Here is a 12,176-nt window from a genome sequence, read left to right as displayed (position 1 = left end):
CACCGTTAGTGCATGCTATCATTTGATAGGGGCTGATATAACTGCATGAATTTGAAGAAACAGACTTCGTTCCACCAAATTCAGCATCAGAAGACTCTTGGACAGATGCATCATACTATTGTACAAAAGTCCTTATTACCAATTTTTGGTTTTCATTTTTGTGTGGATCATAACAAACTGTGGCTGACTCTGAGAAGAATGGGAATCCCAGAACACTTGATAGTGTTAATGCGAAACATGTACTTGGATCAAGAAGCAGTCGTCAGCACAGAGCAGGGAAACACTGCATGGTTCAAAATTGGAAAGGGTGTACTACAGGGTTGTGTCCTATCTCCATACCTTTTCAACATGTATGCAGAACAGATTATCTGGGAGGCTGGGCTCTATGAGTTGAAGTATGGCATCAGGATTGGTGGAAGATCTATCAACAATCTGCGTTATACAGATGACACAACCCTGCTTGCCAAAACTGAGGAGGACTTGAAGTGCTTACTACAGAGGGTCGAGGACTGCAGCCTTCAGTATAGATTGAGGCTCAATGTCAAGAAGACAATGATTCTCACCACTGGACCAATTGGCAACATCAGGATGGATGGTGAAGAGATTGAGATTGTTAACAACTTTAGTTTGCTTGACTCCACAGTCAACACTCTAGGCACCAGCAGTCAGGAAATTAAAAAATGTATTGCAATGGGAAAGTCTGCTGTTAGGGACCTCTTCAAAGTACTGAAGAGCAATGGTGTCACTCTGGAGACTAAGGTGTGTCTGACACAGGCCATGGTCTTTGCAATCACTTATTATGCATCAGAGAGTTGGACAATGACTAGGGAGGATAGAAAGAGAATTAATACCTTTGAGCTGTGGTGCTGGAGAAGAGTAGTAAGTGTATCATGGACTGCTAAGAAAACAAACAGATTCACCCTAGAGAGGGTTAAACCAGGCTGCTCCTTGGAGACAAGGATTCTGGGGCTTCATCTGACATACTTTGGACATGTTGTACGGAGGGAGAGGTCCTTGGAGAGGGACATCATGCTCGGGAGGGTGGAGGGCAGGCGCAGGAGGGGAAGGCCCTCTATGAGGTGGCTTGATTCAGTGACTGGGGTAATCGGGATGCGTGTGTGGGAGGCAGTGCAATTGGCACAGGATAGACCAGGATTTATGGCTGTTGTACATAGGGTCGCTATGAGTCGCAAGCGACTGACGGCACATAACAACAACAACCACCTTCCATTACCAAAACCACATTTTGGCATACCTGGTAACATCAATACTATCGTTAAATGAATACTTTTTAAAAACAGAAATTTACTGTATTGCTGCAGAAAATGGAAATCTACTGTCACTTGCAATAAATAGGAAGTAGCCACAAGCAGAATCTGAAACTCATAGTGCCCTTACATTCTAGATGGATACTGTCTTCTGTATCACATTCTTCATAGCCTAAACTCCATCAATAAGATAAAAAAGATCATCTAACCCATTGAGAGGAAAAGTGTAGGAGAGATGAGGGAAAGAGCTAAGGCTAATATCCAGATCCATTTAGTTGCATAGTTCTTCCTTTATACTTATATTAGAAGTAGAGTAGTGTGATGAGGAGAATTCAGAACTAAAAGTCAGTTCTTGGTACACAGGTCAAAATCACTAGTCAGCTTTGACAGGAGTCCTTACTCTCTGGACTATAATCCTTCCTTTGGAGAACAGGAGTCCAGTGTTCTCACTTTTCAAAAAAGGTTCTCTCATGCCTAGTTAAACTACATCTCCCAAAATGCACAGCAAGGCAGCATTGGGAATGCTCTAGGCGACTTCTCCCAGCTCTCCCTCCTTCCCTCCTACAACTCCCACAAGCCTCTTCGGCTCTGGACCCGGGCTGGCCTGGGGTGGAGGCGCGGAGGCGGAGGCGCGGGAGTTATGGAGGGGGCGGGCCCTGCAGGGAAGTGCGTCAGAGGAGGCGCGGGGAGGGCAGGGTGCTGTGGTCTGAGCTAGAGGGTGAAGCTGGTGGAACAGGAGGATGGGCGGTGAGTGAGCCGCGGCCAGCGGCGTTGGGCGGGGGTCGCGTAGTCGTTGGTTGTTCCAGGCAGTTTGATGAGGGGCGTCCGGTTCCCTGTAACTGCGGTTTATGAACAGGCTCTGGGCTGCGAGGCTGCGGCAGGGGTTTTTCCTCGGCCGGGCGGTCTGGGGAGGGGCCTGGTCGGGCACTTGGGGCGCCGGGTTGTGGGCCGCTTAGGGGTGCTGCCCCGCCCCAGCTCCCGCCCGCCTCGGCTTCCCGGCCCCGGCGTGCGCCGCTGCTGATCCTGGTGCGGGTCTACTCCCGCGGCCTGGGCACGCCACTTCTCCTGATAGCCGGACCTTTAAAGGTCGTTTAAAAGTACCAGGATGAAAGGATTTAAAAAAAATACAGACTCAACTTGTGGAGTTATTCTCTAATTATTGTCCTGATCTTTTCTGAGTCACTTCTCGTCTTCCAAAGTTGGCAAACCTCAGTTTGCAAACCTGTTTTCGTGCGCCTTTGTAAGGTGTTGCCCTGGTCTCTATATATTTGCAGTGTTTGATCCGCCTTGAGTCATTTTACTGCGGCCATTTACTACTGCCGTTGAGCCCTGTCCACGCCTTGGGAGTGTTCATATGTTGCCTAAGTCAGAGTTTTCTATGTGGGTGAGGAGGGATCGTGAGGGTTTTGTGGACATAGGTTGTACTTTGGGGATTTAAATTACAAAGTTGCAGGTAAAGAGAGGTTCCGAAGTATAAGGAATGAGAAGAGTAGATAGGAGTGAAGAATTTGACAGTGTCAAGAAGCTTCGGGTTAGCTTTAATGGATGAAGGGGAGATTTATATCTACTATTATTGTATGTTATTCTCTTTACTATTGCGCGTCCCTATAACAATCTTTCCCCCCCGGTTTAGCGAACACCTGCAACGCTGTCTTAGAAAAAGCTTTTGATTCTTAACCCTGTTTTAGGAGGCTTCTCAAGTCCAAGATAACTGGGAGGTGCTAATCTCCACTGCTTCCTTTTCCTGTTTCTTTTTCACACTCATACCCAGAACAGATATATTCTGCAGCTTGTTAAAAATGCACTCAGTAAAAAACAAAACAAAACAAAAAAACCCCTACACTCAGTAATTTATAATTTATGCATGCATGGTACACTGCTGACTCTGAGCTTGTTTATTGTTTGTATCTGTAATGTGTATGTCCATTTCAGTGTTGTCTGTTTTAGTATGCAGGTGATAGACTAGAGAACAAGACCTCTGTCTCCGTAGCATCCTGGGTATGTGAGCATTCAATAAGTACTTTCATGATAATGAGTTTTGTTTTAAACTTAATTAACATGTCTATTTTTTTAATGTCTTAATGATTTGATTATATACTACTTTAAATAGTTAAGGGGTGGAGTATAGGATAAAGGGTAATTCTGAGACATTTCCTTTTAAAAGAATCTTTATTTGCCTCTGAATTCTAACTTGTGTTATTTTCTTCTTCACTTGTTAAACAGAGCAGTCTGAATGCCAGAATGGATAACCGTTTTGCTACAGCATTTGTAATTGCTTGTGTGCTTAGCCTCATTTCCACCATCTACATGGCCGCCTCAATTGGCACAGACTTCTGGTATGAATATCGAAGTCCCATTCAAGAAAATTCCAGTGAATTGAACAAAAGTATCTGGGATGACTTCAGTAGTGATGAGGCAGATGAAAAGACTTACAATGATGCACTGTTTCGATATAATGGCACAGTGGGATTGTGGAGACGTTGTATTACCTGGCCCCAACACACACACTGGTATAGCCCACCAGAAAGGACAGGTATTCCTCTTAGTTGCTCTCTTTGTTTCCTGTTCTGTAAAGGCAAAATGACTTGATAATGGCTGAATTGTATAAAAATAAGCAGGTCTTTAAGGTCTCTACCTTGATGGAAAAACAGTTATTTTGTATCTCTCTGTTCTCTCTCTGCCTTTATTTTTTTAATATCCAGGAACTGCCCCTGTACTTATTAATATTAGTTGGATGAATAATTGTTCTCTTGGGAAAGCCATTTAAAATCTTTGTGCTTATCCATTCATTAAATTACCTGATCTCGCACCATCCTCACGATCTACTATTACAACAGGCTCCATTGTTTCATTCACCATTCAGAAGATAGTTGAGTAAAGACTTGATGTAGATGAAAGAATTGGCTATTAAAGATAACTGGGAGAGAAATAATTTAGGTTGACAGGAGGAGCATCCCTGAAATGTTTAAGGATCAAAAGGAGCTTACAGTGTTGGAATGAAAAGAGCATAAGATGCACTGTGAAGAGACATCCTAGGGAAGACCAGCTGCCATCAAATCAGCACCAACTCATAGGGACCGTCCATCATTTTTCCAAGGCTATACATGTTGACATGGGAAGAATGCGCATCTTTCTCTCTTGGAGAAGTTAGATTGAAACTGTTGGCCTTTTCAGTTAGCAGTGCAGTCTGTAATATACCATACATACCATTAGAGGAATGGGACTGGCAGATCATGTGGATTCTTGGTTAGTGAGGACTTTGCATTTTAAGCTGAATGTTATAAAGAACCAGTAGGGGCTTTGAGCTGAGGAGAAATGTGATCCATTCTCTCTTGATGTGCTGAGAACACAGGAAGCAAGCAGTGATGGAATTCAGGATATTGACTAGGAGGCTTTTGCAATTTTACTATAACTATTCCATGTACTCGGACTACTTTTGAGTACTAATGACTTGTCTTAGACACTACGCCCTGTATGACTAATGAGTTATACTGCTGATACAAAGGTCAGTGATTTTTCTGAAAGGTTGACACTTTAAATCCACCGTTTGCTTCATGGGAAAAAGCTAGACAGTTTTCTTTCATAAATATGTTGTTGTATTGTGCCCTTGAGTCACCTGGGACTCATAGTGACCTTATGCACAACAGCTCTGACACACTTACCCCCAGTACCCACTTGACACAGTTACTGTGTCAATCCCCCTCATCCAGGGTCTTCCTCTCCTGTTCTGTCCCTCTACCCTTCCTAGCATGATGTCCTTCTCCAAGAACTGTTCCCTCCTAGCCACGTACTCTAAGAACAGCTTCAGACTCCTAGCCTCCAAGGAGAAATTTGGTTTCACCCTCTCCAAGACAGACTTACTTGTTTTCTTGGCAGTCCATGGTGTGTTCAAGACTCTTCTAGCACCACAACTCAAAGGCATCAATTATTCTTCGGTCATCCTTAATTGTTGTCCAGCTCTCAACATGCATAGTGAGTAATAGTGAAGTCCATGGCCCGGGTCAGGTGCCTTGGAAATCTGATGGAAGGTCATTGTAGGTTGGCAGAACAGACTCCCAGTTAAGAACTTTACATGTAGAGACAACTTATCTTTTTATTTTATTTTTAAATTTATTGTGGTTTTTTTTTTAATGTGTAATGTCAAATTGGATCTGACTGGTTCAGGAGGAGATTGCCCCTCCTTCTCCAGTAAAGCATCTGGTAGATTTGAACAGCATACCTCTGTGATTGCAGAGACAACTTATCTTTTAATGCTATTAAAATTTGCCTTCACTTTCAAATTCTAGACCCACCCCCATTTCAAACCACTTCACAATCACCTTCACTTTCTTCACTGCATGTGCAGCTTTTAAATAGTTGAAAAGGTTTCAAGCCTTTTCTTGTACAAAACCAAGCCAAACCCACTGCTGTCAAGTCAATTCCTACTTACAGTAAATCCTCCATTGGGCTGTCAAGGCCAATCTTATGACAAGACATGGTCTGTTTTCCTTTGAAGGAATAACTGGTGGATTTGAACTGCCAACCTTCCAGTTGTTAAGTGCCATCAACAAGTATGAGTTATAGTGACCCTTTGAACAAATCTGAACCCTGTCCTATACTGTGCCATCCTCATCTGTGACACACTTGAATCCATTGCTGCAGTCACTTGTATGAATTCATCGCATTGAGGGCCTTCCTCACTTTTATTGACCCTTCACCCTATCCAGCATGATGTCCCTGTCCAGGGAATAGCCTCTCCTAACAACATGTCCAGAATATGTAAGATGAAACTTTGCCATCCTTGCCTCCAAGGAGTACGCTGGCAGCACTTTTTGGAATTTATTATCACTGTTATTAGATGGGTCTTGGCAGAAAGCGAACAGTACTAAAGGAGTGTTTGTTTCATTGACTATGTGTGGATCACAACAAATTGTGACTAGCCTTGAAGAGAATGGGAGTCCCAGAACACTTGACTATGCTCATGTGAAACCTCTACTCAGAACAGGAATCTGTCCTCAGAACAGAGCAAGGAAACACTGCATGGTTCACAATCAGGAAAGGTGCATCAGGGATGCATCCTATCTCCGTATCTTTCCAATCTATATGCAGAATAGATCATTCAGGAGGCTGGACTTTATGAAGAGGAACATGGCATCAGAATTGGAGGAAACTTCGTTATATAGAAACTGCGATATAGAGATGACACCGCCTTGCTTACTGAAACTGAGGAAGACCTGAAATGCTTGCTGCAGAAGTCAAGATCTGTAGTCTTCAATATGGATTGAAACTCAACATCAAGAAGACAAAGATTCTCACCACTCAAACTGGGCCAATTGGCAGCACCAAGGAGAATGGAGAAGAGATTGAGGTTGTTAACAATTTCAGCTTTTTTGGCTCCACAGTCTGTAGGTACCAGCAGTCAGGAAATCAATAGATGCATTGCACTGGGAAGATCTGTTAAGGTCTTCCCCAGAGTACTAAGAAGCAAAGATCTGAGTCGAGAAACTAAGATACGCCTGATTCAGGCCATGATCTTCAAATTACTTGCTATGCATCAGCAAATTGGACATTGACTAAGGATGACACAAGAAGAATTGATGCCTTTGAGTTGTGGTGCTGGAAAAGAGTCTTGAATATACCATGAACTGCCAAGAGAACAAACAGGTCTCTCTTGAAGAGGGTGAAACCAAGTTTCTCCTATGAGGCAAGGATTTTGAAGCTCTGCCTCACATCCTTGGACAAGGACATCATGCTCGGAAGGGTGGTGAGACAGTACAGGAGAGGAAGACCCTGGATGAGATGGAGAGATGGATTGACACAGTAACTGGAGTAATGGGGGTAAATATATCAGAGTCAGTGAGACTGGCGGCTCAGGATAGTACAGGCTTAAGAGCTGTTGTGTATAGAGTCGTTATGAGTTGTAGATGACTTGACAGCACGTAACAACAGCATGGGATATTAAGTGTTTTTCTCCAACATCAAAGCTCAAAACACATCAATCCTTCTATCCTTAGTCATTGTCTAGCTCTTAGACATGTAGCAATTGATTGAAAAGACCAGCCTGAATCAGGTGCACCTTAGTCTTCAGACTAACATCATTGCTCCTAAGTATGCAATGGTCAGAATTATTAGGCTAAGTAAGAACTATATGCATCTATTTCAATTTACCTGCAAAACTTCGTGAAAAACATAATTGGGATGGATCTTGTTTATAACCGGATAACTACCTGTCATTCAGGTGAGTGAGGATTGTGACTCAGGCCAAGGGTGTTCACACTGAGAAGTCTTTGGATTCTGGATGTACTTTTAAAGTAGAGCCTCTAGGATATCCTGATGAAGTGTTATGTGGGCAAAGAAAAATGTTTCTGGTCTGAGGAACTGTTTGTCAGGTGCTGATAAATACAACTCATAGTGACCCTATCTGGAAGGGCGGAATTGCCTTGTTAACATGAGGATAACTATGGTAAGGGGAACATCAAAGCTATTTATTTTAGTCTTTTGAATATTTCTGTTCTCTTATTAGTCATCTTTAAATATCCTTTCACTCCTTTTACCACTGCTACTTTTTTGTTATCCCTTTATGTGTTAAGACTACTTTTGAGAATTACTGTTGGACTCTTGAGTCCTATGTGCCACTTACTCTAAGAAGCTCTAGTATACATCATGAGTTGTATTGCTAACCCAAAAGTCAGTGATTTTCTGAAAGGTTGGCTCTTTAAATCTCATGTTTCTTTCTTGGGAGAAAGATATGCAGTCTTTTTTCTGTAAATTTTTACAGCCTTGGAAATCTGGTGGAGGGTTGTTATAAGTCAGAACTCACTCAGCTACAGTAGATGTGCCACTCTAGGCCAAAGAGATCACTTACTCTTTGGAAAACACCTTAAAATTTTTTACTTCAGAGAAGTCACCTTATTAAATGTTTATAATTTATGAAAAACAACCGAGTTTTTGTATTGTTGTTTTTTTTTTAGAGTCTTTTGATGTGGTCACAAAATGTATCAGTTTCACACTAAATGAGCAGTTCATGGAGAAATTTGTTGATCCTGGAAACCACAATAGTGGGATTGATCTTCTTCGGACCTGTGAGTACTGGGATTTCAGCAGGAAACTTGAGAGGATGAAAGGGAACAATTTTATCTGTGTTGTGTTGAATTTTGTTTTTGGAACAAGATTAGTTAGTAGCGTTTGCCAGCTTGAAATATACTGTAATATCTGTACACTGTGTTAATAACATATTTGGAATACATACTCACCAAATTGCGAATTATGTGAAGTTAAGGGAGGCATTCCACCTTTCAAAAGATGGTATTGGGATTATTTATGAAAAGAAAATTTAATAGGACTAAATAATAACTTACTGTATTTGAGTTAAACTACCTGAATGTGTGGGGAAACTAAGCTCTGTGAGTCAGAGGAACATCAGACTTGACAGGTGAGTTAATCCAGTCGTAGGTGGTAGTGACAAAAGAGTAGATGCCAAAAACAAATGAAAATATTTGTTAGGAGCCTTCTATTACTCAGTAGTCTTCAGTGTTGAGCTTTCAGAAACTTCCTGGAAGAATGACCATGTCATGAGAAAAAACTGGGAAATTTAGTTATGCAGTGAGAATGCACAGGTAGTATATTGCAACAGAATTTGAAGGTATATTTATTAGAAATTATATTTATGCAGTTCCACAAAGTAAAATCTGTAACAAAAGGTAGAATTTGGTTTGTTGTTGTTGTTTTGTATCGTCGAGTCAGAACCAACCCAGAGCTGACTCTCTGGTGAGTTTTTAGAGGCAGTGAATCGCATGAGAGGAGATTGTGCATCCTTCTCCCACAGAGCAGCTGATAGTCTTGAATTGCATGCCTTAGAGATTGTAGCACAGCTTCTTGCCGCTTTAAGATTGGTGTTAATATAGCTAGTAAATGATTGAAATGAAATGATATGCTTAATAATGTCATCAACTTTCTAGGTTGTTGAGGGAATTAATTATAATTGAAACTGCTATTTATTGCATGCTTAATAGATGCCAGCTCTAGCCCTTGTGTTTTATGTATATTAGTCTTTTCTACAGCCTTACAAAGTAGTAATTTATGATTATCATTCATATGCTTACTATTCTAACGTTCTGTGAGAACTTAGCTATTCTTTGTAAGTAGAGCCATATGGTTTTGCTTCTAGTCCTGCCTTATTATCTGTATAAGTGATTTATCCTTTCTGTCTCAGCTTGTTTTTAAAGTAGGTAATATTAATACTTCATAGAGTTGTAGGGAGAGTTAATCCATACACAAAATGTGTAGTACAGTGACATACATTAGAACTTCAATAGTTGCTAACTGTTAGCATTCTTTTTACTTTTCTCAGGACATGGCATTCTTTTGAATAGTGTATTTTTTTAAAAGAAGCTTTAAAGTACTTCTTTCTCACCTATTGAGAATACTTCTAGTTAGGATATGAATAAACTGAAGTCATGGCAACATGTCTTTTTCTCTTTTTTTAAAAATCAGATCTTTGGCGTTGCCAGTTCCTTTTACCTTTTGTTAGTCTGGGTTTGATGTGCTTTGGGGCTTTGATCGGACTTTGTGCTTGCATCTGCCGAAGCTTATATCCCACCATTGCCACAGGTGTTCTCCATCTCCTTGCAGGTGAGTCTTGTCATTGTCCTTATCTTTTATCTTCCTCCGTACCCCTTAGAGACGAGAGTTAAGGTTTAAAATCACATATTACTGCTTTGTTGCATTGTCGCAAAAACTCTTACCTAGCCATGTTTTTTTGTTTTTGTTGTTTTCATTTTCTCCCTCAAGGTCTTTGTACTCTAGGCTCAGTATGTTGTTATGTTGCTGGAATTGAACTGCTCCACCAGAAACTAGATCTGCCTGAGAATGTTTCAGGTGAATTTGGATGGTCCTTTTGCCTTGCTTGTGTCTCTGCTCCCCTGCAGTTCATGGCTTCTGCCCTCTTCATCTGGGCGGCTCACACCAACCGGAAAGAATATACCTTGATGAAGGCGTATCGTGTGGCATGATCAGGAGGCAGCTTACTCCACAATTGCCAGTTTTATTATCTTTTAGATAATACTTTCCTTACCTCCCATTTGTTTTTTTTTCCTGAACATTTTATCCTGAAAATCCATTTTATTTATATAAAAGTACACATAAACACACATGCAGGCATATATACATATAAACACATACATACAGCTATTTTTAATAACATTACATCACTGATTCAAGAATCCTGTCTTTCAAACCAATTTTAGCTTCTCTCTAGAGAAAAAAAAAACGAGTAGAGAGTTGGCACACATTTGTGAAAGAAACTTGTTAGTGGGAACCTGACCAAAATAAAGTTTTGCTAATGTCTGTTGGACTTTTTAGTAAAGGTAAAATATGTCTGTTTAAGTGGAGACCCTAGATTTTTGGAAAGCTTCTTATTTTTGGTATTATGCTCACTACAAAAGTGGACAGAAGTATTAGTGCTATTTTCACTCGTATAAGCTATACAGAGAAATTACATAAGATTCCTCTAAAAATTGACATACAGCTTCATTTGACGTGAAATATGGCAGCTCTATATCTACACTGTGTCTGTCTACCAACAAAAAGTGAACAATACAGGGTTTTCTTCAAGTTTTCACTTGAAAACTGATTCCGGTTCATTCAGATCAAGAGGGTTAATCTTTCATTGTTTTTAATTTTAACTCTTAATGACATCAGTAGGATCTTTAAAATCACCAAACCATTTTAGAGTTCTTTTCTGTGCCTCTTTGCACATATTTATTAAAAGAAAGCGGCTTTATATTCTTATATTACATTGGGGTCACAGAGTAAAATCCCATACCTGTTAACCTGTTCTAGCTAACTACCATAGAGATGGTTCCACCATAATGACGCTCCACAGCTAGGAAAACCACCACAAGATCTAAAGCTTTGTCTGATTGTTAACCTCCAATTAAGGTCTTTATTTCTTGTGGTAAATGATGTGCCTTTCCTTGCCTAAATCCCTTCTTGGTGTATTGCAACATTATGTAATGTGTTCTGATTCAGTCATTTTTTTTACAAATATGTCTATAAACATTGAAAGTAAAAAAATCTTATTTATTTATTCCATTAGTATAGCACTTGGAAGATTTTAAAAAAATGTAACTTAGTAATTTCTTACCATATCCTAAATTTGTCTTTTTTAAAAAAATAAAGTTTGAGAAGATACTCAAAGAATTGTGCTGAGTGCCTGAGTTTGTTTAAATCTTAACATTTTAAGATAAGTTCAATATTCAGAATGAGGAACTTTATGCTTTGGTCTTTGTAGAAAACATGTTGTTGTCTACAGGCCTGTTTTCAGGTTCAGTGTTTTGGTCTCATATTTTCCAGAAACTGTGAAGACTTCACATGATAGACATTAACATCTTGGAAATTTCAAAGATGTTTCAAACTACTTTTTTAACATTACATACATGGCTTAAAGATATGCTACATTTTTCTTAAAATTGTTTAATGATATGGATGTTCATGTTCTGTATTTAAAAATAATTAAATCAGTGTCTGATTTGAAAAGGAGTAAAAGAAGAAAACACATCTGTATTTTCTATTCTCAGATGTTCCAACACTATTATAAGTGAGATGTATTTTTCCCTAAGGTCACATAAGTATATGCTTTGTTCTGTAAATTCAAAAAGTGAAAATTTTTAATTGCATAAAGAGTAAGTTTGTATGATTATTTGCTCAGTAGAAGAATTTACTGTTAGGTCACATAAATCTTTTCAGTGTTAAAATACCTAATACCAAAAATTACAGTTTTTACATATAAACATTTCCATACTTTGAGCAAATTTGTAGATCCAATTTATTATACTTTTTTCCTTTGCAGGGGTTTTGAAGTGTGATGTGAGGACAAAAAGAAAATTCTCTCTATGGTTTTACTTTTATATCCCCCCTGCCTCGCCCCCC

At 39.8% G+C, this 12,176-nt stretch overlaps 1 protein-coding gene across 1 annotated transcript; it reads left to right on the top strand.

Moving 5' to 3' along the window:
• The first annotated feature begins 1,815 nt into the window (after positions 1 to 1,815).
• On the top strand, positions 1,816 to 10,258 carry CLDND1 (claudin domain containing 1). Its single transcript, XM_006901994.1, has 6 exons — positions 1,816 to 2,015; positions 3,216 to 3,266; positions 3,492 to 3,801; positions 8,219 to 8,329; positions 9,741 to 9,878; positions 10,038 to 10,258. The coding sequence occupies exons 3-6, from the start codon at positions 3,510 to 3,512 to the stop codon at positions 10,256 to 10,258; spliced, it is 762 nt and encodes a 253-aa protein (XP_006902056.1). The 5' UTR covers positions 1,816 to 2,015; positions 3,216 to 3,266; positions 3,492 to 3,509.
• The last annotated feature ends 1,918 nt before the right edge of the window (positions 10,259 to 12,176 follow it).

This window comes from Elephantulus edwardii, unplaced genomic scaffold, assembly GCF_000299155.1.
Source record: "Elephantulus edwardii isolate Elephantulus edwardi_28Jun2011 unplaced genomic scaffold, EleEdw1.0 scaffold00356, whole genome shotgun sequence".
Classification (NCBI taxonomy): Eukaryota; Metazoa; Chordata; class Mammalia; order Macroscelidea; family Macroscelididae; genus Elephantulus; species Elephantulus edwardii.
The sequence above is the reverse complement of the archived record's forward strand: the minus strand, read 5'-3'. Positions and strand labels throughout refer to the sequence as shown.

What these genes read in the sequence shown, in the direction of transcription:
- CLDND1 (XM_006901994.1), top strand. Translation starts at nt 3,510, where the DNA reads ATGGATAACCGTTTTGCTACAGCATTTGTAATTGCTTGTGTGCTTAGC. An exon ending in GATTGATCTTCTTCGGACCT is followed by an intron (nt 8,330 to 9,740) that starts GTGAGTACTGGG and finishes TTTAAAAATCAG; the next exon opens with ATCTTTGGCGTTGCCAGTTC. An exon ending in TGTTCTCCATCTCCTTGCAG is followed by an intron (nt 9,879 to 10,037) that starts GTGAGTCTTGTC and finishes TTCTCCCTCAAG; the next exon opens with GTCTTTGTACTCTAGGCTCA.